General features: G+C 42.5%; 3 protein-coding genes across 4 annotated transcripts in view; 1 reads left to right on the forward strand and 2 right to left on the reverse strand.

Annotated features, from left to right (window-relative positions):
- Positions 1 to 4,516, reverse strand: part of LOC129815724 (vesicle-associated membrane protein-associated protein B-like) — a 29,011-nt gene extending 24,495 nt beyond the window's left edge. The window contains exon 1 of the mRNA XM_055869792.1: positions 4,244 to 4,516. Coding sequence (XP_055725767.1) covers positions 4,244 to 4,301 — 58 coding nt within the window. The 5' untranslated portion in view covers positions 4,302 to 4,516. The remainder of the gene's footprint in view (positions 1 to 4,243) is intronic.
- Positions 4,517 to 5,350: 834 nt separating this feature from the next.
- LOC129815726 (ras-related protein Rab-22A-like) lies at positions 5,351 to 23,429 on the reverse strand. The gene is made up of 7 exons (XM_055869793.1): positions 23,104 to 23,429; positions 22,517 to 22,596; positions 20,161 to 20,242; positions 15,651 to 15,722; positions 14,953 to 15,059; positions 13,216 to 13,325; positions 5,351 to 12,972 (listed from the first exon to the last, which is right to left on the reverse strand). The coding sequence occupies exons 1-7, from the start codon at positions 23,137 to 23,139 to the stop codon at positions 12,872 to 12,874; spliced, it is 588 nt and encodes a 195-aa protein (XP_055725768.1). The 5' UTR covers positions 23,140 to 23,429; the 3' UTR covers positions 5,351 to 12,871.
- Positions 23,430 to 24,817: 1,388 nt separating this feature from the next.
- Positions 24,818 to 27,367, forward strand: part of LOC129815727 (serine/threonine-protein phosphatase 4 regulatory subunit 1-like) — a 31,464-nt gene continuing 28,914 nt past the window's right edge. The window contains exon 1 of one of the 2 annotated variants that reach the window (XM_055869795.1): positions 24,818 to 24,975. In XM_055869795.1, the coding sequence (XP_055725770.1) occupies positions 24,969 to 24,975 (7 nt within the window). In that variant the 5' untranslated portion in view covers positions 24,818 to 24,968. The remainder of the gene's footprint in view (positions 24,976 to 27,367) is intronic. The other variant, XM_055869794.1, reaches the window with a different exon arrangement.

Here is a 27,367-nt window from a genome sequence, read left to right on the forward strand (position 1 = left end):
CTTGCTGACACACTTAGCCAACGTTCTCTGCGCGCCGTGGTGTTTTGGGAAACGGCCTTCCTCTTCGGCCACTGTAGGAACGATGCATTGTTAAGACACTCGTAAGCCTAGGTTCCATCACTATCAGGAAACCGAGCCCAGCTCCCTGCTTTAATGTCTCTGTAAAATCACTCTGCACAAACAGACTTCAAGTTCCCACCCACCCAACTTGACCAAGCCTAGCCTACCTCACACAAAGAGAAGGCTAGGCTACTTGTAATGGAATGCCAACACATACCACAGTGTAAATCAAATCCGATTTCTAAATGATATTAAACCACCCCAATTGTTTCACGTCATCTGAAAATCCACGTCTCTGTTGTGGAATTGCTTAACATGAAACTGCTGACAACAAAACAGTAGCCTCAAAAGAATGACTCAGGTCAGCTACAATGTTGGCTTTGTGAAACTAGTTTGATAGGAAGGAGAGGGCTAGGCCACTTGACATTGAACAACATATAGATGTACTGGATTTACAAACTGGCATTAAAACATTCCACAGGATCTCAGTGTACACTTTGCACTGAGATAAAGAACATGGGAGAATCGAGGGCAAATGAATGAATACAAATCTGAGAGTTTCCATATCAGGCTACCAAAATAGAACACACCATCCTACTTGCTTTAATGATGAGGGTAAAAAAAATTATACAGTTACGTATTGGGACATTTTTTTTGACGATATAGGCCTGACGCAATATTTTTTTTGGCACTAGTCAGCTGTACCTGAACCAAAACTATTTTCCTTCAGTTCTCCATCCCAAAAATAAATAAATAGTAAGAGAATTTGTTTTCGGCACTTTCACTTCCATGACTGATCAAAATGTGGGTTCTCATGGCTCTCTCTTGACCCTCTGCAGCAGACATATGGTGAGCAAATATGTTTGGAAAATCAAATCGAAGTAAAATCGCAGTATTGAATTACATATAGAATCGTGAGAATCGCAACATATATCATATTGACACTTAAGTATTGTGATAATATCGTATTGTGAGGTCCCTGGCAATTCCCAGCCCTACTAGCTGGTATAGAGGAAGCCCTTGCGTTTGAGGGAAACAAAGGTGCATTGTGGGTGGAAATGTGGAAGTGAGCTGCCTCGTAGTGTGAATTAGCACATAGTCTAAGATAAGGTTTCAGCCCGCAAATGTCCACAGCAACTGACACTTCCCTTCGCACACTGAGCCAAGACAGAGGCGAATTTTAAACCCTCACCACTGGTGGAACATCGTTCAATGAAACGACTCATGCAACTAACTACTGTAGCCTATACCTTATCTACAACAGCCTTGGGATGCTTTCCAACTGGCAGAAAAAAATACAGCCAGAAAAAGAGTTCTGAAGGGCAAATTTAATGCTGTTGTGTCGTCTGAAAGGTTTGTTTTTGAGAAAGAGCAAGACTGTGTACCTTGAGTGTGCGGTTCCAAATTGATACTAATAAAGAATAAGGAGATTTATAAAGAACCCGAAAGGAACACAGCTGGATTTGTTGTCAACACAGGCAGGCCTGCCTTTCAATGGGCAATTTTAGTCTAAGAGGCTAGGTGATTTGATTATCTGTCCAGTCAAAGACTTTAATTAGTCATGTAGGTGTTACCAAACAATGGAAAATGACTGGTTTACAAACCTCAGACTACTCCCCACTTGGCTATAAGTACAATATCACTACTAGTAGACATTCAAAACTGCTTCAATAGTTTAGCTCAGATGTGTTGCAATGTTCTCGAAACATGGCCATAATTTCCTGGTAACATATTGTAGGGTGTCCACCCACTCTGCTTTGTTGATGCAACTGCACCGCAAGACCCTCCTGCACAACGCATCACCGGGGGCAAACTACCTGCCCTCCGGGACACCTACAGCACCCGATGTCACAGGAAAGCCAAAAAAAGATCTTCACAACAACCACCCGAGCCACTGCCTGTTCACCCCGCTACCATCCAGAAGGCGAGGTCAGTACAGGTGCATCACTGCCTGTTCACCCCGCTACCATCCAGAAGGCGAGGTCAGTACAGGTGCATCACTGCCTGTTCACCCCGCTACCATCCAGAAGGCGAGGTCAGTACAGGTGCATCACTGCCTGTTTACCCCGCTACCATCCAGAAGACGAGGTCAGTACAGGTGCATCAAAGCTGGTACCGAGACTGAAAAACAGCTTCTATCTCAAGGCCATCAGACTGTTAAACAGCCATCACTAACACAGAGAGGCTGCTGCCTACATACAGACTTGAAATCATTGGCCACTTTAATAAATGGATCACTAGTCACTTTAATAATGCCACTTGAATGTTTACATAACTTGCATTACTCATCTCATAACGAGATAACATAATGATAGAAAAACTGCTGATGCAGAACCAAATTTCAGAATTGCACCTATTCTAGTTGAATATCTCCCCTTAAAAAATACAAATAATATACATTTTGGGGGAAATTGATCCACGGACCTACAAAAGGGGCAGCAGTTGCCCATTCCTGCTCTATCTTGACATTGATTTTGTAGGAATGCTAGCACTGGGTTCCCCAACTTGTTCATGTTGAGGTCCCGTAAATAACAAAAATAACAATATCAGGCTTATATGAGAGAATACCTGATTGTGATTTTACCTAACAAAAGTCTTGACATTTTAGTTATTTCTGTCACTTTGCTGAATACCCCGAAAGCCCCATGCAGACGCCCAGGGGCCCATGAACCCCAGTTTGGGAACCCCTGTACTGGTCTGTGTGGCTTGGGATTTCCTTGAGGTAAACCTATTTCTCGTAGTTATCAATTAGTGGGCTCAGTTTGTTTGCAATGAGCCAAGACAAATAAAAAGGCTACCTTCACAACAAGCAGTGCAGTTTAAATAAAGCTGCTTTAACTTTTTCTGGGACCCAACCAAATTCACATTGAAATGTGAGTTAAAGATCAGTCACCCATTGAAAGCAAGTCTAAGAAGTGGTAGATCTGTTCTTTGTGCTCTATTTATGTTTCCCTTTCTTAAGTTTAGTTTTTGCATCCTTAATTTCATTTTTGTAAACCAGCTTTAAAAACAGCTGAAAATACAATATTTTTGGTTATTGAAAATATATTTCACAGCGGTTTATATGGTACAATGATTATCTACACTATACGTAGCTTGTTTTGTCACAAACTGAAATTAGGCGAAGTACTAGAATTTTAGCAACCAGGAAATGGCAGAGCAATGTCTGCATATTGCACCTTTAAGCAATGGATTATATTGGCTTGACAAGGCAATAGGGCATCTCAAATTACTGTGGCAAGACCCTATATATAATTCAACAAACACAGATGAAAGGCTATTTATTATTTTGTATCTCAAAAATGGCCTAATGTAACATTGTGATAATGCTTCAGGGAACGTAGCCTATTGAGGGGGGTCAATAAATGCATTTTTAACCAACTGGACACATTGTAATTCTTAGGATGCCGAGTACAACGTGTCCATATGGTATCCTGACCCATATTGCTGATTTCCACACCTGGTCATGAACAACACTTGCCAACTGATGAGAAGAACCGCTAGATAGCAATATAGCTAACGTTAGCTAGTATTTAATGCCCAGTTCCATCTTGCAAGCTAGGAAGCGGTTAGACTAACCGCTAGCTAGCTAATTACAGTAACTAGCAAACTAGACAAATTGGTTAACGTTAGCTACCTATCATGATGCTTGCAATATACATGTTGAGGCAATCAGCTGCTATTCATTATTAGCTCATAATTACACTGACATGATTGTCGTCGGACATGAACAATAATAGCTGCGATTCAACCAGTAATTGTATTTTGACATTGTGCTTGAAACCCAGTTAGCACAATAATAAACAGACTTGCACAATGCACGTGAAACATAATGCACTAACTAACGTTACTAGGCTAGCTACCAGCTAACTAGTTACCTTACTAGAAGGTCAACTCGACATTATTAGCAGTAAAGACTTGTCAGGGAGCTGCAGGAATGCATAGCTAGCTAACTAGCAAGCACAGGTTAATGTTCAGGAAAGGCTGTGTACGCTGCCAGAAAATATGTCAACCAGTCGTTTGAAATGATTCTCCTCCCTAGCTCACTGTTATTTTACAAATTAACGGGCATATGGTGTGCCCCCTCCTTAATAAATGGGCCTGTTACTAACTACCCCACTCACAAAAATGGCTCCCCCCCTCCGTTCAGAGTTGGGCCCTCCCCTCCTCAGTAGTCTCTTACCTCGGAATTTCAGTTCGTGCTGTGGCTCCAAGAGCAGGACCTGATCTTGCCTGGCCATGTCCCAGTGGTTCCAAGGGGATAGCTCAAGGTAAATCGTTTCCGTAGATTACTCCTGTTGTGGTGATGTTAGCTAGTGTTATCTTTAGAGTTATTATTATGCTAATTAGCTATGCGATTATATTGTCCCCCGGTCAGTGCAAATAGCCAGGGAGCTACTAGCGGCGGTTGTGATGCAGCAAGAAAGGAGTGAGAGAGAGGCTTTGTGCAACGTCACAGCCCCTGCATAGCCACTCAACGAGGAGTGAAGAGGTGATGCGAGACCGAGTCCGGGCAAAGCTTGGGAGTTGGGACACCTAAGCCTGGGAGGGAGGGACAGGTGTCTCATGGACATCAATCTTTCTCAGGGCCTTCTTATGTATCATGTTATCACAGTGTTATGGCCTCTTATAATTAATGCCATACATCATGCATTTCTAACGACCTATAATGTCATTCCTGTTAATCCTGTAGTTTCAGGCAAGTGCAAATTGACAACAATAAAAAAATCACTTTGATAAAGTATTTACCCAATAAAAGGATATACATTTATGTTTCTGTAAACCATACCTGCAAAGGTGGGAAATGTGCCAGTTCCAATACACAGCCCTGTGGTGCACCTATATTCATGTATCACCCTTCACAATGTCACTTTGTAACATGCATGTGACACACAGGTTTACTTGAAATAACTAACATGATTGACCCCAGTGCTGGCGTGTTGAGAGGTTGTCAGGTGAACGTTCTGCATCCTCAGCACTATTCAAAGTGCAGCTTGGAATCCTATCCCAGTGATACACATGCCTGAAGTGTCATGTATTAAATATATATATATACACATATATAAATAACCAGAAGGCTAACTGTCACTGGTGCAACAGGACCAATTACATAACACCACTGTCACTTTATCTCAGTGACGCACATAAGCACACAGCCTCTAAGGTACCTCTGGTCCAGGTCGTTAGTACCTGTACCTCTTAACTTAGAAGAGGAATGTGCACCAACACCCTGGACCAGAGGTATTCACAGCCCAGCCCAGCACACAGTATCCCACACACACACCACACATTCCTTCAATATTTTTTTATTTATTAGTAAACTGCTTGACAATTCCCTTTTAGACATTCAACAAACAATGCTAACATGTTTCAGACTCTTTTTTTGTTATCGTTTACAGTCATTATGACAAGTATGAAAGCTAAATATGACAAAGTAGTGGTGGAGTTACTATACATGTGTAGATCTATGCCTGGTCTAGCATCTCAGACAATGTAACATACATTATATTCAACCTTACAGGCTAAATAGTCATTGATTTGTGCGCATGTTTGGTCGCATCTACATAAGACAATTCAAATAGATTTTGCAGCAACACATTCTCAGGACCAGCCTAAGACTGTTGGTATTTTTCCCAAAAATTATTAATGCAACTGGTTGTCTTTCTATGATAGGCCCTTAGCACTCTAATGCCGCATATCATATGTCAAATTCAGTAACTTTATCTTGTCACACACCAGACATAAATCAGTAACACTTAGACATTACACTGTTGTTATTTATGTTACAAATATCTACATTTCCAACTGCTAAGCATTAGAACAAATGTGAGCAATGCAATTGTGATGTGTGTTATTGAAATTACATTTTAAATGTCAGAGAAGAAGCTGCCTCATCTTCTACAAAGAGAGAGCAAAATAAAAAGTCATACTGTAAAATAATGATTGCTGGAATACAAAGGCATATGATGCAATGCCATTACATAGGCTATGAAAGAAGTTGATTTACTCAAACATTACAAGATGTATTGGGACTTGTCTGGTTAATATTTTTTCAGATTGGTTTGCTGCAGAAAAAATGGCAATTACAATCGCGGCAAAATAATCAGCAATAATACCTAAAAGGTACACAAATATTTCATCTGAAAGTTCAGTTGTAAAGTACCAGAAATACATTTCCCTTTTTAATAAATGCACTGTCCTGGCTAACTACGATATCATTTCAAGTGGAAATCATTGAGGAACACTTAAAAACGTCACAACCATAAACATTGTATTTTTAAAAGGCCTTTTGAATAATTGATGATCAGAAGCTCAAAACGTAATCAATCACTAAAAGTAACATGTAAGCATATAGCTCGTCACCAAGCTCAGGACCCTGGGACTGAACACCTCCCTATGCAACTGGATCCTGAACTTCCTGACAGACCGACATCAGGTGGTGAGGGTAGGCAACAACACACCCAACAAGCTGACCCTCAACACAGCCCCCCCCCCCCCCCAACTGTGTGTGCTTAGCCCCCTCCTGTACTCATTGCTCGTCTCCAACTCCATCATCAAGTTTGCTAACGACACAACGGTAGTCTGCCTGATCACCAATGATGATGAGACAGCCTACAGCAGCGCTTCCCAAACTCGGTCCTCAGGACCCCAAGGGTTGCAAGTTTTGGTTTTTGCCCTAACACTACACAGCTGATTGAAATGATCAAAACTTGATTATTAAAATAATCAACTAAATCAGGGAAAAAAACAAAAAAACTTGCACCCCTTGGGGTCCCGAGGACCGCATTTGGGAAACCCTACAGGGAAGAGGTCAGCACGACAACCTCTCCCTAAATGTCAGCAAGACCAATGAGCTGATCTTAGAATTCAGGAAAGAGGGGCCCCATCAATGGGGCTGCAGTGAAGAGGGTCAAGAGCTTCAAGTTCCTCCATCGAGAACATCCTGACTGGTTGTATCACCGTCTGATATAGCAACTACACCGCCCTCAACCGGAAGGCCCTACAGAGGGTGGTACGGACAGTTCCAGCTCATCATTGCGGGTGAGCTCCCAGCCATCCAGGAAGTACATGCCAGGCGGTGACAGAAGATGATACTGGTGCATCAAGGCTCAAACAGACTCAGCATCAGCTTCTAACCCCTGGCCATGTGTTTTCTTAATTACACTGAACAAAAATATAAACGCAACATGTAAAGTATTGTTCCCATGTTTCATGAGCTGAAATAAAAGATCCCAGACTTTCCATACACACTAAAAGTTTATATCTTAAATTTTGTGCAGAAATTTGTCTACATTCCTGTTAGTGAGCATTTCTCATTTGCTAAGATAATCCATACACCTGACAGGCGTGGCATATCAAGAAGCTGATTAAACAGCATTATCATTACACAAGTGCAACTTGTTCTGGGGTCAAAAGGCCACTAAAAGGTGCAGTTTTGTCACAACACAATGCCACAGATTTCTCAAATTGAGGGAGCTTGCAATTGGCATGCTAACTGCGGGGATATCCACCAGAGCTGTTGCCAGATAATTTAATGTTAATTTCAGTACCATATGCCGCCTCCTTCATTTTAGTGAATTTGGCAGTACGTCCAACCGGCCTCACAACCACAGACCACGTGTAACCACGCCAGCCCAGGTCCTTTCTGTCTGCAACAAAGCACTTTTGTGGGAAAAAATAAAAACTCACTCCGATTGGCTGGACCTGGTTCCCAAGTGGGTGGGCCTATGCCCTCCCAGACTCATCCATGGCTGTGTCCCTAACCAGTCATGTGAAATCCATAGATTAGAGCCAAATTAATTTATTTCAATTGACTGATTTCCTTATGAACTGTAACTCAGTAAAATCATTGCGTTTATATTTTTTGTTCAGTATATACACACACATACATACAAAAAATGAGTTATACTATTTTGATATTGATTACTGCACTGTTGGGTAGAGCGTGCAAGTCAAGCATCTCACTGTACTTGTGCATGTGACAATAAAACTTGAAAGTAGATCTTCTCAATCCCTAAAGATTCTTGCCATAAAGACAATTATTGCACTGAGATGGTTGTTAAAAAAATAATAATCCTGAAGAAAATTACAGTCAACCCTGCTATTAACACGCCTCCCCATCAGCACTGATTATAATGGAAAGGACAAAAGCCCCTTTAAGACAACTTCACCTCAAGAGACCCACCCTGAAACACAATTATTCCTCCTATCCCTTAAAGTGTGCAATTGTGTACTCCTCCCCGCTCATTTAAAAGCGGTGGGTTCGATTGGTGTCCACTGTATACAGAGAGAGTTTTTCCATCATATTTCTGAAACCAGTCATTTCCTTTAAATCCATGAAAGGAAGTGAACAAATGCACACATTACGAGAAAGGACAGACAATTCAGAGGCAGGCTGGCCAGTCCTCAGCTGGAGGCAGGCTGGCCAGTCCTCAGCTGGAGGCAGGCTGGCCAGTCCTCAACTGGAGGCAGGCTGGCCAGTCCTCAACTGGAGGCAGGCTGGCCAGTCCTCAACTGGTGTTAAATGTGGCCCATTGACGTGTTTTCGGCAAGAGGGAAAGACACTAGGAGGAAATCAAAAGGAAAGGGGAACAACTACATGGAGTGCTCTATGCTAGGCATTATCCCTAAATTGCCTGTCAAATGGCAATAGGTCCGGAACTAAAATGTGACACTTTACATTACTGTACTACCCAAAGGAGCAATGTAAGACAACAGAGTGAACACATTGCTCAGGGTTCCTTCATCGTTTCTCTTTGTATTTTTGGAGAAGGTGTTCCAGATCCACACCATATTCAAGCTTTCCTTAATTGCTTGCTTCACAGCGTAGTGAAGGCAGCCAGCAGCAGAAAGAAGGAGCAAGGGGAACGAATTAAACAGGTCCCCGGAGTAGAGCACATCATTTGGAATTGAAAAGAGAGCACAGTTCATCAGCGGGTCAGCATGTCAATGGAAAGCTGTGCCTGGTTCTCTGCGGGAAACCTTTTCTTTAGAAAGATCTAAAGATTGTTGACTTAGAACAAGTCCAGTTTCCAGATATGGTCCTTTTTTTTTTTTATCTCTGGCCAGGTAGTAAAACTATGTTGGATGTGCGAGCCAGTGCTTATTCTGTAAAGGAATGAGAAAAGAACGATGTTTTTTTTATTTTTTATGGGACAATTAAAGAATTGGCAGGACCTCACAAAATCACTCTCCTGTAAAACGGTCATAACAAAAAAAAAAAAAAAAGTGAGAGATCGCAGACGGACGGGGTTGCCAACTAACACAAACAGTTAAAATGCAATTTCAAAAACATTGAAACGCAATGAACACTGTAAAAGGGCTGGCTGGCAGTATACTCCAAGCACTCCGGGGAAATTAATTTACAGAATTTCAGCGATTGGCTCATTTGATCAACTATTAAAGTGTAAAAAACGTGAGCAGTTATCATAACCGCACACTTGGTGACTGCCAGGCTTGTCAGCACTCAAACAGCCTGGCCCTCTAAGAGACACGGCCTCTCAATGTAGAAGACAGCAATAAAATGACTCCTTTTCGGTGGTAACCATCAACCAGCCAAGTTACCATCCCCTTTATCAAACCCATTTTCCCTCCAAAGTGTCAAGGCTAAAGCAGTCACTGAGAGACACAACGATATTGACGAGCACTGAAATTGTAATGGAGAAACAATGACAAAAAAAGAGCACATTACTCCTATTAGGGATTTTCATTACTGTTTCTCAAACGGTTTGGCAAACACCTGCCTTGGCCCTGTGCTGCAAAGCACTGTGTGAGGGTCATTAAAAAGAAACAGACTACACTTCCCATCATGCACCTCTGACTCATCTACCTGGTTCACAAGAGTTAGAGTTGGGGATGTTTCTTTTTAAATTTGGGAAGAAAAATCAAATAAAAAACAATGACTTCTTTTACATTAGCACAATTTAACTCTTCAAATAGAACATTCATATAGAACATTCATTTAGTCTCCTGTTGGAAAATAGATCACGTGGTTGTTGCAAGAGAAGAAGCACTGCATGCTGCAGATCCAATGATGCCATGACCCGTGTAGAGGTTTACAAGATAAGAACGGAAATAAAATCTGTGTAAACTTTTCTGAAGTATTACAAGACATATAAAAAAGGCAGGGAGGGGAGCTCTTACAACTTGGGAAAACCATAGCAACTGCTGTGGCTTTGGACCACTCGAGGACAATTCATGCAGAAAAGATTCAAGGACAGGACAGATGTAGGATTCCTCTCAGATGGTACCTCATTTCCCTATACTGAGTGGACAAATCATTAGGAACACTTGCTCTTTCCATGACAGAGAATGACCAGGTGAAAGCTATGATCCCTTATTGATGTCACCTGTTAAATCCACTTTAATCAGTGTAGATGAAGGGGAGGAGACAGGTTAAAGAAGGATTTCTAAGCCTTGAGACATGGATTGTCTATGTGTGCCCCAGTGGAGGCTGCTGAGGGGAAAATGGCTCATAATAATGTCTGAAATGGAGCAAATGGAATGGCATCAAAGACCTGGAAACCATGTGTTTAATGTACATGATACCATTCCACTGATTCCGCTCCAGTCATTACCACGAGCCTGTTCTTCCCAATTGAGGTGCCACCAACCTCCTGTGGTGTGCCATTCAGAGGGTGAATGGGCAAGAGAAAAGATTGAAGTGCCTTTGAACACGGTATGGTAGTAGGTGCCAGGCGCACCTGTTTGTATCAAGAACTGCAACGCTGCTGGGTTTTTCACGCTCAACAGTTTCCCGTGTGTATCAAGAACGGTCCACCACCCAGAGGACATCCAGCCAACTTGACACAACTGTGGGAAGCATTGAAGTCAACATGGGCCAGCATCCCTGTGAAACGCTTTCGACACCTTGTAGAGTCCATGCACCAACGAAATGAGGCAGACAACTCAATATTAGGAAGGTGTTCTTAATGTTTTGTACACTCAGTGTATAAGGTGGACTACTTTTGACCAGAGCCATATAGGAATCTGGTGCCATAGGCTTGGACGAGCCACAGATCTGGAATACGGGAGGATGAAGTGAACACAGCGAGGAGGGGGGTGAGACTGCCATAGACCTACTTGGCGAACCTAAAGGATAGCTGCCATAGACCTACTTGGCGAACCTAAAGGATAGCTGCCATAGACCTACTTGGCGAACCTAAAGGATAGCTGCCATAGACCTACGTGGCGAACCTAAAGGATAGCTGCCATAGACCTACGTGGCGAACCTAAAGGATAGCTGCCATAGACCTACGTGGCGAACCTAAAGGATAGCTGCCATAGACCTACGTGGCGAACCTAAAGGATAGCTGCCATAGACCTACGTGGCGAACCTAAAGGATAGCTGCCATAGACCTACTTGGCGAACCTAAAGGATAGCTGCCATAGACCTACTTGGCGAACCTAAAGGATAGCTGCCATAGACCTACTTGGCGAACCTAAAGGATAGCTGCCATAGACCTACTTGGCGAACCTAAAGGATAGCTGCCATAGACCTACTTGGCGAACCTAAAGGATAGCTGCCATAGACCTACGTGGCGAACCTAAAGGATAGCTGCCATAGACCTACGTGGCGAACCTAAAGGATAGCTGCCATAGACCTACTTGGCGAACCTAAAGGATAGCTGCCATAGACCTACTTGGCGAACCTAAAGGATAGCTGCCATAGACCTACTTGGCGAACCTAAAGGATAGCTGCCATAGACCTACGTGGCGAACCTAAAGGATAGCTGCCATAGACCTACTTGGCGAACCTAAAGGATAGCTGCCATAGACCTACTTGGCGAACCTAAAGGATAGCTGCCATAGACCTACTTGGCGAACCTAAAGGATAGCTGCCATAGACCTACTTGGCGAACCTAAAGGATAGCTGCCATAGACCTACTTGGCGAACCTAAAGGATAGCTGCCATAGACCTACTTGGCGAACCTAAAGGATAGCTGCCATAGACCTACGTGGCGAACCTAAAGGATAGCTGCCATAGACCTACGTGGCGAACCTAAAGGATAGCTGCCATAGACCTACGTGGCGAACCTAAAGGATAGCTGCCATAGACCTACGTGGCGAACCTAAAGGATAGCTGCCATAAACCTACTTGGCGAACCTAAAGGATAGCTGCCATAGACCTACTTGGCGAACCTAAAGGATAGCTGCCATAGACCTACTTGGCGAACCTAAAGGCACACCATCCATAAACCGTATGGATGGTGTGACGCAATTCAGCTCCATACCACATCGCCGTGCGCATCTCAAATTGTGTGACAATACAGAGGGCTCCGTATAACTCCGCAGTGACATGATTGGTTGGCGGTAGGTGAGGGCGCGAGGTCCTGCATAAACACAAACTCACTGCCTTGACAACTTCCTTCACAACAGCTCTGTGCTGCTTGGTTAAGCGCAAGAATAATACATGCCCTGACTTCTGCTGCATGACAAATGCAAACAAATAAAGCGCCTTTAAAGGCTGTGGACTTCATTTTAACCTTTTGGGCTCCAGATAGGCATTAAAAACACAAGACTACAGCTTCACAATAACTAAGCCAAAGTTAGCCGCATAGAACGATGAGATATGGTCATATATACCAGTGAACTGTAATTTGCTCAGCTGCTCTCTCTTTACAGTGTAGCATTAGATGCAGGATGCAATGGCGGTAGGAATCAGGGTTTCCTAATGGAGGAGTGGCATTTGCAGCTCCCAGGTCTCTATGACGCAGGTCTGTGGTTAGGGGGGGATTATGGAGGCCGCAAGCAGAGAAGGGTCAGGGGTCAAGGGTCAATGTGGGACTAAGGTCAGGGTTCACTGGCAGCATCAGCAGCAGGTCCGGGTCCGGGTCTCTGAGGGCCGCCGGCGCAGTTTGAAGCCATTCCCTGCAGCCCCTCCCCCTGCATCTAGGACAGGGATCCGTTGACCTGCAAGCGGGAACAAAATGTGCAAGAGGGACAAAAAAACAACGTTACACCCAGAAACCATTGGTTAAAATAGGAACATCAGCAGAAGCTCACACTATATTGCTTGGTACACTTAAATAAACAAGGACAATTTCAGCCATTGTACACCACTAGTAATAAACGTGGTATGCCATAAAGCATACATTTGGCCTAAAAGATTGGATGCCCCCAAAAGCTAGTGAAGAAAAAAAAAAAAACACTTACTTATCTCTATAAAGACCTCATTGATGTTAATGGCGTTCTTGGCGCTAGTCTCCACAAAGATGGCGTGGATGGAGTCAGCATAGTCCTTGGCATCTTTCTCCGAGACCTCCCTATAAAGACACGGGTGTGTTCAAGTCTTAACCAGTAACAGACTAAGCCGGGGAAGGAGGTTCTACTAAGCTATGTGCAATTGTTTTAAGAAGATCATAACAAGGATCATTTAGCTATTCGATTTAGAATTTTAAGACCACTCGAAGTATCAAAAAAAAATATACAAAATATTTTTGGTGTCTTGCTGCCATTATTAGCCCATTCGAACGCATTGAATAACAGATTCACTACATGGAACAACAGATAGTCCCCCCCAAAATTCCAATGTCCTTTATCTGAGAGATATAAGAAAGACCAGGAAACATTTAAAACAGACTCCATATGCTAATAAAAGGTCCTCCGAGTACATTCAAAAAGGTTTGATATACAGTACCGGTCAAAAGTTTGGACACCTACGGTATTCATTCAAGGGTTTTTCTTTATTTTTACTATTTTCTACATTGTAGAATAGTAGTGAAGACATCAAAACTATGAAATAACACATCATGTAGTAAACAAAAAGTGTTAAACAAATCAAAATATATTTTATATTTGAGATTCTTCAAAGTAGCCACCCAGTGCTTTGCACACTCTTGAGACACATCCAATGCAAAAACAAATATCTCTAGCTTAAACAGACAGCTTTTTAAATGGGGATTTATGGGGATTTCTATGGGTGCAGCTCAATACTGGGGAGAGGTGCAGGATAGGCCAGAGCAATATGGTGGACGTGAGCCAAGAATTCACGTCAACCAGTCCAGTTGTTTCACATCAGCGCAGATGAGGAAGAGGAGGCACGAGGACACACCCCTTCAAACATGAGACGAACCCAACAGGGAGACGAAAAGGGACTCAAGGTGGCACCACCCCACCAGTATCGCAGTGCTCATCTCTTCTAGACTTCTTGTGTCGCATGATGCTTCCCCCAGTGCTACTGTTCTGTCATTCAATCCAGCTAATGCTCATCTTAGTACAATGGACTATATGGAGGCGAACAAGCTTCATAAGCAGTTTCCACGGGAGTCCACTCCTGACTGCAAACAATAGCATATCCATGTTTCTATTTTTGAACCAGACCTGTGCTGTATAACATTTCCATGCACAGTCATTTCTAACAACTGACTAATATTAATGGATGGTAGACGGGGAAAAAATGTCATCGATTTTCAAGCATCAGTTCTCTCCATTGCTTCAATGCAAATTAAGCTACTCTAGTAGCTAAAGTCCTCTCATCTAAAACCAGCATGTTTGAGTGACATTAGATAGCAGAGAGCTGTATCGGCCGCTTGTTACCGTTCCTCTGTACGTTCAAATTGTTGGAGCCGAAAGTTTCAAGATATACGCTTGGCTCGGACGATGACGTCCCTTGCCAAACAAAGCGTGGACGAGTCCTTCAACTTTCATTAGAAAACGTAGCACAAGCAAATCTCGTGTCAACAATTCAGCGATTCGTCTGGTAAAATGAGAGTATGGAAGCCATGCTGCTGATTTGTAACAATAAACCAATGTCTGTGTCCAAAATGACACCCTGTTCCCTATATAGTGCACTACTTTTGATCTGGACCAAAGTAGTGCACTATATATGGAATATGGTGCCATTTGGGACGTAACCCATGTCTTCCTGGGGGACATGAGGGATTTATTTACCTGGCATCGGACAGGTCACACTTGTTGCCAGCGATGGCTACCACGATGTTGGGCGGGCCGTGCTGACGAAGCTCCTTCACCCAGTTCTTCAACGTCTGGAACGAGTCCTGAGAAACAACGGTTCGAGCCATTCTTACTAACTTTATAGCATACAGTATATAGGCCTAGTAAACATCTTATATTGTAAGATGTCTGCGTTTGAGAAAATGTTATGCAACGCATGACTGTGTGGGAGTGTGCGGTTTAAACATTTATGAAACATAGGAGATGTAAACATGACATGGAGACAAATGAGTGTGCCTCTCTCCACATGGAATGTGAGAGTGGCCAGTATCAGAGGTTTACTGAACATGCCTACATTTGACTCAGTGACCAGTGGGCCCCAATAGTTGCCTACAGTTGACAGCAGCATTCTGTGCATGGATACCTGTATTTTGCAAAAGGTCAATCTATTTAGAGATTTTTTTTCTGTGGTAAAAAATATAAGAAAAGGTCGGGGGTCATCTTGAAAAATAAATCTGTGATGCAGAGCCAAAACTCGTAGCTTTTGAAAATCACTTAATTATTTTGCAAATGACATCACAGGAATGATATGGAAAAGAGTGGTGCAGTGTCCTTTTAAACATTTGAGGAGAAATAGAACTAAACAAATGTCATATCACAGCATGTTACCAGAGGGAAACGAGGGAATAGTTTACCTCTTTAGTGATGTCATAAACAATGATGGCTGCCGCAGAGCCTCTGTAGTACATTGGCGCCAACGCACGGAACTATGGGAAAGCAGAGAGAAGTGGAGAAAGAGCACAGTGAGTAATGGACTGCAACCATTCTTCAGATAAAGAGGCTGTCCCTCTGGACAGAGAAGATAGTTGGTTTTCTAAAGCTTTCAACAGGGATTTATCTACAGCCAAACCGGTTGCACTGTTATAGTGAGGACAAGGGGCCATGTATGCATGTGGTACTGTAGATCATAATTAAAGTAAGAGTACATGACGTATCCTAAGAGATGCTATGCTTTAAAGAAACAGTCCCGGACATTTTTTGGCTCATCTTCAAGGATTGTGTATCTAGATCACTCGTAATTGTTTATAGAGAACATCCATGAGAAAATCAAAGGCTACCAAAATAGCATTGCAATCTGTTCTACCGCCCGTTTCCAAAACATTACACAGTCACAAACTACCCAATCTTTATTAAGCCGTATACGGTTACATTTCGTCACCGTTACATAACTTCACTTTCCGTTTTACCTGAACGTGTTATGAGATAAAACAACCAACTCAAAATGGAGGGGTAAAACTAGGCAAAGAGAAACGATGGACCTTTTTGAAAACCCCAAAAGGAATTCTGTTCCAAGCCTATATGCCAAGTGGCTTTTGTTACATGGAAGTATGGCAAGCCTTTCCACCGAGGACTCACATGTGGTAAGCATCAGGATAAAGAGGAGCACAATGTGTCAAAAGCAGTTAGCCATTTAATATTAATGGAGAACTATACATTTGGTCTTCACCCAGTAGATCACAAAACCCTGCATAATAAAAACAAGCTGAGCTTACAGCATTTCCCATTCCATTGTTGGGGGGGGGGGGGGGGGGGGGGGGAGAAGTTGCCTGATGTTTGCCAGTTCCACATTTCTTCTGGTATAATATTTTCCAAAAGCTTATGAGTTCTGGCTTGAAAGTGCCAACGCAATTAGAATATGCCTGTGTTCATAGAACTCTAAATCAAATGCATATTTCAGACCTTTCCTTACACTGGATGGGTAAATACAAAAGGTCTTGACAATTACTGTTTTTAACCTGTTGTCAAGCTTGAAAAGGATAGGTCACCTAACTATTGGACAAGGAGAGACAGTGATCCATACTTTGGTTTAATTTACCTGGCTGCTGTCAGCAAATGCGAACCTAAATCATTCTTGTCCAAATACCAAATCCAATTCCCATATCTCTAAAATGTGCAGGCTATAGCCTAAATTACCTGCAGAAAAGTATCTTCATTCACAATCAATTTCAGACTCACTCTTTCAAATTAGGTGAACACAAGTATTTTGATATTGTTGAAAGGGCATGCAGCATATGTTAAATTTGGTATGATTGTTATCACGTATACTGAGAAGTAACAATGAATGGTATTCAGACCATCTACTGCATGAAGCAAAAAAAAGCTGCAACAGACAAGTGAAAGATAACACACCTGTCATAAGTTAGGCTACCATTTAGGCTAGGTCCTCCTACATCTTAGGATAATCTACCACACAAATCTTCTAACATAATTAGCATATTTAACCATGAAAGGAATAATAGGCATGTCATCTATTAGCTAATGAAATAAAGAGATTAGCTTTAAAACAAACAGGAGTGATCCCAGTCAAACATTGACTTGGCACGACCTGGGCCAATTCTCATTTTCCTTTACGATAAAAAGGAATAAACTATCCCAGCTTGGAATGACACGGTTACCTCAGGAAAAGCACACATTCCTTGCAATTATAGTTGTTACTGGCCCCGAGACTACCGGAGGGAGTCCAACTTGGGATACTTGGCAGATGGCGGAAAGGGATGCTGCCTGTCTGACTGGCTAGCGATGTGTAGCTAGACGCAGTACAGCCAGTCTTGTGTGGTCCCCTTCCAAAGTGTATCCAGAGAGCATTTTCACAGTGACGGCTAGAATCCACAACGCATCTCAAAGTAGGAGTGCTGATCTAGGATCAGATCCCAACCTGTCCATATAATGTTATTTCATTATGATAGAAAAGGTGAAACTGCCCTGAATCAGCGCTCCTACTTCGAGAGGCTTTGTGGATACGGGCCCAGACATCGGAGCTGTAAAAAAAAAAAAGAGAAAAAAAGCGCCCCTTATTTTGCTAAACGTGTGCAGATTAATTACTGAAATTATGAGCCTGGCACCCAATGAAAGGTGCCCGTCCATGCCGGTGAATGCAGAGAGCAAAGGGGAAACCCAGCTTCTTCTCTGTACAGCAGCATGGTGAGATGGGAGGTCTCTGGACAGGGGTGTTGACAAGCACAGATAAGATGATGCACCCTCCAGGCCATCAGAGGTTGTGTAGAAGCCTAATCACAGCTCTCTCTCATTCCACCGGCTTCTACTAAATCTCTCAACCAAACTCCAATTCTGTTAATTACACAAACTGGGTCTGATGACCACAACTTCTCCAGAGGCGATCAGCTTCGAAACAAGGCAGCTGCAGATTACAATGAAGGAAAACAACAGTGAAGCAGGCCAGAACTGTTCCCATCTTCTCGCTCACAGCCGTGGAACACTAGGTAGACTGGGAGAGATGGAGTGAGTGTGTGCGAGAGAGTCCCAAATCGTTTCCTACCCCTTCCTTTTGGCTCTACCCTCTGAGTAGATCTGAACGCCTCAGCAATATGGTGTGGCCTTCACCACTACCCTGAATATACCTATGCAGAGAGAGAGCAGGAGAGCTGGCAGGGAGAGTGGCTGTCGATCAGTTGGAACCAGGGAGCAGGCAGAGACAGTGTCCTATCTTAAGGGAAAATCTAATTTAAGCGTTTAAGGCCACGCCCCCGGACAAGCTCAAAGAACAGGAGAAAAAAACGCTGTTTTATCTCACCACCCCTCTCCAGAACACAACACAGAGGAACAGACCATTATCTCACCACCGTATACGGCATGCCAAACGTCATGTTTGTTACGATAACGACCATAGAAAGTTGGCAATACGGCACAAACCCATCCAGAGCCAGACTAGTTGTTGTATATTAACCTGGTTCCAGATCTGCATTCGTTGTATATTAGTGTACATGTATGATACATTTCTACACCGTGTTATATTACTCATGTGGTGCATCTTTTGAAAGATAATCTATTTCAGTCGTCTGTCTGTGTGGGCTACAAGGCATTCCAGATTTAACATCACAGCAGATCATGTTGCGAGTGGCCCCTAGACTTTCGCCTCTCACGTTATGACTGCTGATGAGCCACTTGTCTTGACTGTTCAAAGGACGATGCACATGGAAGACATGATTTAGCATAATGTGGAGTGCACTCCAATGACACAGTACACAGAGATGATAGAGCTGGGAATTACCAGGGACCTCACGATCCGGTATTATCTTGATACTTCGGTGTCGATATGATATGTATTGCAACTCGATATTGCGATTTGATGTTCCAAACATATTGCTCATTATATGTCTGCTGGAGAGGGACAAGAGAGAGCCATGAGAAAATTAGTTTTGATCAGTCATGAAAATAAAAGTACTGAAAAATATGCTAGCGGTTTACTATTTAAAAATAAAATGGAGAACAAGCTCGAGGATTAAAAATACCAGAGGTTTGGCACAGGTACAGCCGACTAGCGCTAGTTTACAAAACGCAACTTTACAAATCGATACCTGGAGTCAAAATATCTATATAATACCCTCCAAAAATAATATTGAAATATGAAACAGTATCGATGTTTCCCCGTCACTAATAGCTGAAAGTGAAACTTTTGCTGTGGTAAGAGAGAGAGAGGAAAGAGAAGTTGCTAGAACATTTCTATATAATCTAGTATATTAATCAGAGAGCAGTGATCTTGAGAATGCACAAATCATGATAGCATAACCTACCACTCAACTACAGGAAAGGGCCTTATGAAATGACTGCAGGCATGAGAGCGCTGGGGATGTTTTGGTGGGGGCAGCTAAATGTAAGCTAAATATCGCCCCCTATCAGGTACAATGACATACTGCACTTGCGAGTATTTGCCTTCAACATATGTTGTATTTATTTAACTAGGCAAGTCAGGTAAGAACAAATTCTTATTTACAATGACGGCCTACCCTGGACGACGCTGGGCTGATTGTGCACCGTCCTACGGGACTCTCAATCACGGACGGATGTGATTCAGCCTGGATTCGAATCAGGGACTGTAGTGTTGCATATTGCACCGATGAGCCACTCGGGAGCCCTAACATAGACCTCTATGGCCCTGGTCAAATTCCTTAGAAATGTGTTCTTTTTTTCCTTCCTTTCTTTCTTGATGTAATCTCTTATCGGATTGGATAGGTCAGTGAGAGCAATACTTCCAATATGTTGATTTTACCTATCATGTGAGATCAGTAATTAGGCTACCTCAATGAAGTGAGGAATGAAGGATGCATTTTTATTCAAACAAGGCCTATGTCTAACAGGGACCACTTCATCTGGAGGAAAATATATTGTAAAAGATAGATTACTAACTCTCTCTTGCCCTGCAGTGTCCCAGATGAGAAATTTGTGAAGCTCATTTTGATACTGCACCGTCTTTGTCATGAAGGATGCCCTGGAAAACAAAAACACAACCATACAATTCGAGTCACATTTCAAAATAATATTAACACGGTTTAAAACAGTGTTTCCCAACTCCAGTCCTTGACTACCCCTAACAGCACATGTTGTAGCCCCAGACAAATATACAGTACCTGATTCAACTCAAGAGGGCTTGATGATAAGTTGACAAGTTGAATCAGGAGTTCTTGTCCGGGGCTACATACAAAATTTGTACTGTGGGGGTACTCGGGGACCGGAGTTGGGAACCACTAGTTTATTACACTGAACAAAAATATAAAATGCAACATGTAAGTGTTGATGCCATGTTTCATGAGCTGAAATAAAATTGTACATATGCACTAAAAGCTTATTTCTCGCAAATGTTGTGCACACATTTGTTTACTTCCCTGTTAGAGCATTTCTCGTTTGTCAAGATAATCCATCCACCTGACAGGTGTGGTATATTAAGAAGCTGATTAAACAGCATGATAATTACACAAGTGCACAAGTTACACAACACAATGCCACAGATGTCTCAAGTTGAGGGAGTGTGCAATTGGCATGCTGACTGCAGGAATGTCCACCAGAGATGTTGCCAGATAATGTAATGTTAATTACTCTACCATAAGCCTCCTCCAACGTAATTTTAAATAATTTGGCAGTACGTCCTACCAGCCTCATAACCGCAGACCACGTGTAACCATGACAGCTCAGGACCTCCACATCGGAGACCAGCCACCCGGACAACTGATGAAACTTTGGGTTTGCACAATGTAATAATTTCTGCACAAACTGTCAGAAACCGTCTCAGGGAAGCTCATCTGCGTACTCATCATCCTCACAAGGGTCTTGACCTGACTGCAGTTCTGCGTCGTAACCAACTTCAGTGGGCAAATGCTCACCTTCGATGGTCACTGGCACGCTGGAAAAGTGTGCTCTTCATGGATGAATCCTGGTTTCATCTGTACCGGGTAGATGGCAGACAACTTGTATGGCGTCCTGTGGGCGAGCAGTTTGCTGATAACAACATTGTGAACAGAGTGCCCCATGGTGGCGGTATGGTATGGGTAGGCATAAGCTATGAGCAACAAACACAATTGCATTTTATCAATGGCAATTTAAATGCACAGAGATACCATGACAAGATCCTGAGGCCCATTGTAGCGCCATTCATCACCTCATGTTTCGCATGATAATACACAGCCCCATGTGGCAAGGATCTGTACGCAATTCCTGGAAGCTGAAAATGTCCCATTTCTTCCATGGCCTGCATACTCACCAGACATGTCACCCATTGAACATGTTTGGGATGCTCTGGATCGAAGTGTATGACAGCGTGTTCCCCTTCCCGCCAATATCCAGCAACTTCGCACAGCCATTGAAGAGGAGTGGGACAACATTCCACAGGCCAAAATCAACAACCTGATAAACTCTATGCGAAGGAGATGTGTCACGCTGCATGAGGTAAACGATGGTCACACCAGATACTGACTGGTTTTCTGATCCACGCCCCTATTTCTTTTTAAAAGGTATCTGTTACCAACAGATGCATATGAGTATTCCCAGTCATGTGTAATCCATAGATTAGGGCCTGATTTATTTATTTGAATTGACTGATTTCCTTATGAACTGTAAATCAGTAAGATCGTTGAAATTGTTGCATGTTGTGTTTATATTTTTGTTGAGTGTACAATAAGGCTCACCCTTTTACCACATTACAAAAAAAGTACAGAAGTGATACATTGATTAGCCTGTAATGAAATGATTAGCCTGGTCCCAGATCTGTTTGTGCGATCATGTCAACTCCTTGCCTCTCACTGTCATGAGTTGACATGATAGCAGAAACAGATCTGGGGCCAGGCTATAAATTAATTAGACTGGGATGACGTCACTGAGAATGTAGCATGAACAGAACGCCTCCTCCTCCACATACATCAACTCCCAATAAGTGCATGCATTTTTCTAAATGTATTACTCAATGCATTGGCAGGCAGTACAGTACAGTAAGGGGCAGGTTAGAGATGCGAGCCAGCAACCGGAGGGTTGCCAGTTCAAATCCTACATGCCATTGCACCCTTAAGCAAGGCACTTAACTTCCCACAACAGCTCCCTGGGCACCTAGTGTGGCAGCCCCCCACCTCTCCAAAACCTGTGTATGTACTGTATGTGTGTATTTTTTCCAGAGCGGTTGGGTTTAAAAGTGTAAGTCAAATTTCAGTTGGACCTTGCAGGATAGGCAATCATCTTTCCAGAATATTTACAGTGGGTGAAAGACTATATAACTTACCCAATAGTTGGATTAATGTTTGGGTCAAAGTTGTCCTCCACAAACCTCCAAACAATGCTTGACTTTCCAACCCCAGTGTCCTGAAGAATCACAGGGGAAAGGAGTTTAGTGAATGTTAGAATTTATCCATACTCGGTTACTGCCAAGACCACACAGACCTTTACTCATCGTCAGGATGACATCATTATGTAAAGAGAATACCCCATTGGTTCAAGAAGAAGAAATAGTCCTACTACTATGATGCAAATATTTCGCAACACTTGTGCAATACATAAACATGCAATGTTTATCAACGTTAGCCTGGACTACTAATCTACCACTGATGAGTAAAATAGAGACATGTCATTTAAATATTAGCTAACTGACTAAACTCCACGGTCAAGGGAGTTTCTGACGAACTGGTCTCTGCCCCACTCCGTTGGTGGTTCATCAGAAACTTGCTTCGCCATGGAGGGGAGTTCAGTCAGCTACATATTAGGTAGTACGGTGCACAAAACTTTTAGCAGCATTGCTGTGGCTTCTGTCAATTGACATACTTCAATCTGAATTAACAGATAGTTATATGAATACAAATCAGATCGTCTTACCCCAAGAAGGCAAACCTTTAACTCTCTCAGCGTCATATCGATCTCCGAATTAATAGAACGTTTATGAACATTCCAAACACTTAACCGATTGCTACCTAGCTAGATGTTTCAGTTGACAGATGTTTAGCAAATAACCTCTCTTTTCTTCAAAGACCTATATTCAAATCCCATACAGACTGACGAGAAGCAAAGAAAAATGAACTCCTCTAACTCAGAACTTTAAAAATCACTGATATAATTTGCCATATTATTACTGTAGGTGGAAAGCTACAAAATAAGGCGCAGACTCCATCTTGAACTACTGTCCAATGTCGTCACGTGACACTCCATGGTTATTTTTAGTTTAGAAATGTATGAAGCCAACGCGTTCTTTATGTTCGTTGCAATAATACCAACGTATATCTCCTACATATTTAACTACATTATTGTTTACATTATATATATTTTTTACTTGAAAAACAAAATCAGGAAGTACTTTCAGGAAGTAGTTTTGCTACGTTGATTGTAAAGCCATAGAGATAGATAGGTGACTCGTCTTTGTATCTGTTATGGCTAGGCCAGCTTTGGAGTTTCTTAAACCCTAAGGCGCAACATCGCGAGATTTCCAGAAACGCTTGCCAAACAGACCAGGCTAATGGCAAAACCTAGATTTGGCCAATGTCTTAATAAGTAGTTGAACGGCTTATTACTCCAACCTTGTGAAAGTGCTTTCTATCGAAGGAGTGACTTTGATTTGACAGCCTGCACATGCGCACTGTTAGCAAGCCAATATTACCATGACATTGCCTACAAGTGTGATTGGGGATTTCTATTGGATAAGTAGTTTTAGCCTATCTTCAAATTCTGCAGTCCAAATTCAAAGTAGACAGTCCTCGGCCCTAAACCCTCAACCTAAATAACATTTTACATCATCACATCCGGGGCGGCAGGTACCCTAGTGGTTAGAGCGTTGGGCCAGTAATTGAAAGGTTGCTCAATCAAATCCCAGAGCTGACAAGGTAAAAATAAATGTTGTTCTGCCCCTGAACAAGGCAGTTAACCCACTGTTCCCCGGTAGGCAGTCATTGTAAATAAGAATTTGTTCTTAACTGACTTTCCTAGTTAAATGAAGGTTAAATAAATAATAAATAAATAAACTACCTTAAATGTCACTTGCCCAAGCGAGGGAGAGTGATGATCGGAGAGGCAACATCCTTGGTGGAAATCTTGAAATTGAGCTTAAAAACAACCAACGTAAAGCTATTAATGTACCTAGCTAGCTAGCACTCCTGTCAGGTAGCTAGCTACAATTACCCATAGCTGGCTAGCTAGTTTTATAGTTCGGTAATTTATTCCAATACATTTCAGAATTCCCCAAAATATGTTTATGAAGCTAGCTACGGTTTATAGGCTTCTCACTACCAGACTAAGCCAATTTTCCAACGGAAAAATCTATGTAATCTAAAAAAAAAAATAGCAAACTAGTATCATAATTTGGTCTGACATGCCGAAAATGCAGCCGTGTTGATTCAATTTGACACTGTGCGGCCTCCGGAGTATGACTCGTGACTACAATTTGCATTGAATTGTGGGTCATATCAACCCCAAAGTGATCAAAGTTCTTCACTCGCTCCCTTGAGCTAAAATGAGATTGAGGGGGCAACGTTAGTGAATTGGACCTCCAATTAAGATGGCAATCAAAGTGGCTAGTGTGAGGGCCGAGGGGATAAAAAATGTTGTTTGGACTGCATCTGTACTGTCTTTGTTAAAATGGTGGAAGCCCTCACTGGCACTGCCCATGCTACGATGACCTTCTGGCCACTAGAGGCCTCTATCATTCTCTATGGTGACAGCCCAAACAATAGATCACCGAGCATATAATCAAGATGGCAGGTATGTGGCTAGCAATGATAATAACGTTTATTCGAAACTTTAACGAAACCGTGTTTGTCCAAATACCGTTTAGTGTGTCTTGTGTAAAGTCGCCTACATTGACACACAATTTCTAGATGTATTGTGTGTTTTCAAGCAATAAGGATAGCTAGCTAACGTTACATGGGCAGCAAGCTGTGTTTTCAAGCGAAAGGGATATCTTAGCTAGCAAGTTCTAGTATTTATATCTGCTTGTTGACAACACTGCACGTGTTTCTAGGTATGGGTTGGTAGCTATAATGTATTGTGTGTTAGGTCAATTTAAAATGTAATGTTAGTTAAATATGTCAGGTCGACTTGCTTTCATGCCTAAACTACTGTATCTTGTTAGCTAGCTTGCTAGCCTCTACACCGATATCTTGGCATTCCAAATCCAGCTCAAAACAATGACATGCAGCAAGCAAACTACCTTGTGATTTGGCAACCGTATATAACTTTCCAGTACTAGCGAAAATGAGGTACGTAGCTCATGTTAGTTCGTTATTTTCATTGGCTGAAACAGCATACACTAAATTGTTATGGGAAAGATTTGTTTTTGAGTTGGAGGAACATTTCCTAGTTCTGTGTTTTATTAACATTGGCTGGCCACTGCACTCTTTGTTTTACTTGTTACCACTGGATTAGGCTAAATGCCCCACTAGCCAGCAGATCCGAACCGCTTGCTTACAGCTGTACTAGTGTAACCGATGTGAAATGGCTAGCTAGTTAGCGGTGGAGCCTTTCAGTCGGTGACGTCACCTGCTCTGAGACCTTGAAGTAGTGGTTCCCCTTGCTCTGCAAGGGCCGCGGCCTTTGTGGAGCGATGGGTAATGATGCTTCAAGGTCTCAGAGCAAGTGACTTTACCGACTGAAAGGCTGCTAGCGCGCACCACCACTAACTAGCTAGCCATTTCACATCGGTTACACTAGTACAGCTGTAAGCAAGCGGTTCGGATCTGCTGGCTAGTGTGGCATTTAGCCTAATCCAGTGGTAACAAGTAAAACAAAGCATCGTTACCCATCGCTCCACAAAGGCCGCGGCCCTTGCAGAGCAAGGGGAACCACTACTTCAAGGTCTCAGAGCAAGTGACGTCACCGACTGAAAGGCTGCTAGCGCGCACCACCACTACCTAGCTAGCCATTTCACATCGGTTACATTCACCCCCCTTTCAACCTCCTCCTTTTCCGCAGCAACCAGTGATCCGGGTCACGGCACCAATGTAACAGTTTAGAGCAGGGGTGTCAAACTCATTCCACGGAGGGCCTAGTGTCTGCAGGTTTTTGGTTTTTCCTTTCAATAAAGCCCTAGACAACCAGGTGTGGGGAGTTCCTAACTAATTAGTGATGTTAATTCATCAATCAAGTATAAGGGAGGAGCGAAAACCCGCAGACACTCGGCCCCCCATGGAATGAGTTTGACACCTGTGGTTTAGAGTTAAACTGTTACACTAAGGTCAGACAGCATTCCTGTGTGTATTGAGGGGGTCCGATTAATCACGCCCTTGCATATATATGATTTGGAATCTGTCTGCCTCCCAGCTGTGATCCAAGTGCACCGCTCTGTCCGACAGCGAAGTTGGCTCAAAACAAATGTGACGTAGTATTAAAAGCAGTTCATCTGTGTAATCTCAAATGTAATTATTTTTCATGAGGGCCATTTCTGGTAAAAATAGTTATACATTGCTGAGGTGTAGTCACTTGAGGATACAAGCTCAAGTACACTGTACAAATATGATAATTATGAAACCATTAAATATTTTTGTATTTCCAATTCAACAAAACTGTATGAATAAGGCTTGAAATTACTTATATGCTTTCTAAATATTGTTTATCAAGTTATAAAATTACTAACTATTAGATTTTACCATATAACTGTAAAATACATATTTGTATGTTTAGTGTTAGAGAAAATGTGCATATTTTCTAAAGGTCTCTCTTGTTCAAAACATCTGCCCCCATCACTGTGAACATCTCACAGAGCTCTAGTTTGGCTTCCTGAACTCATTAGGAACCCACCTTTAATCTTGTTTATAATCTGAATTATTTTACACACACGGCTATAAATCGAGCTCTGAATGTGCTACAGTGATGAAACCAGTCTCTCCCGCTGAGTTACGATGGAAGGATTGCAGGGATCTCAGTGGCTGTGACGTAGGGTTCAAGTGGTTTCAGATTTGACATCCTACGTCACACAGGCCAGAACAAGAATAGACTGACGAGTTCCAGATGAAAGGTCTTTGTTTCTGGACATTTTGAGCCTGTAATCGAACCCACAAATGCTGATGCTCCAGATACTCAACTAGTCTAAAGGCGGCCAGTTTTATTGCTTATTTAATCAGAACAACAGTTTTTAGCTAACATAATTGCAAAATTG

This window comes from Salvelinus fontinalis, chromosome 18 (assembly GCF_029448725.1).
Source record: "Salvelinus fontinalis isolate EN_2023a chromosome 18, ASM2944872v1, whole genome shotgun sequence".
In the NCBI taxonomy this organism is placed as follows: domain Eukaryota; kingdom Metazoa; phylum Chordata; class Actinopteri; order Salmoniformes; family Salmonidae; genus Salvelinus; species Salvelinus fontinalis.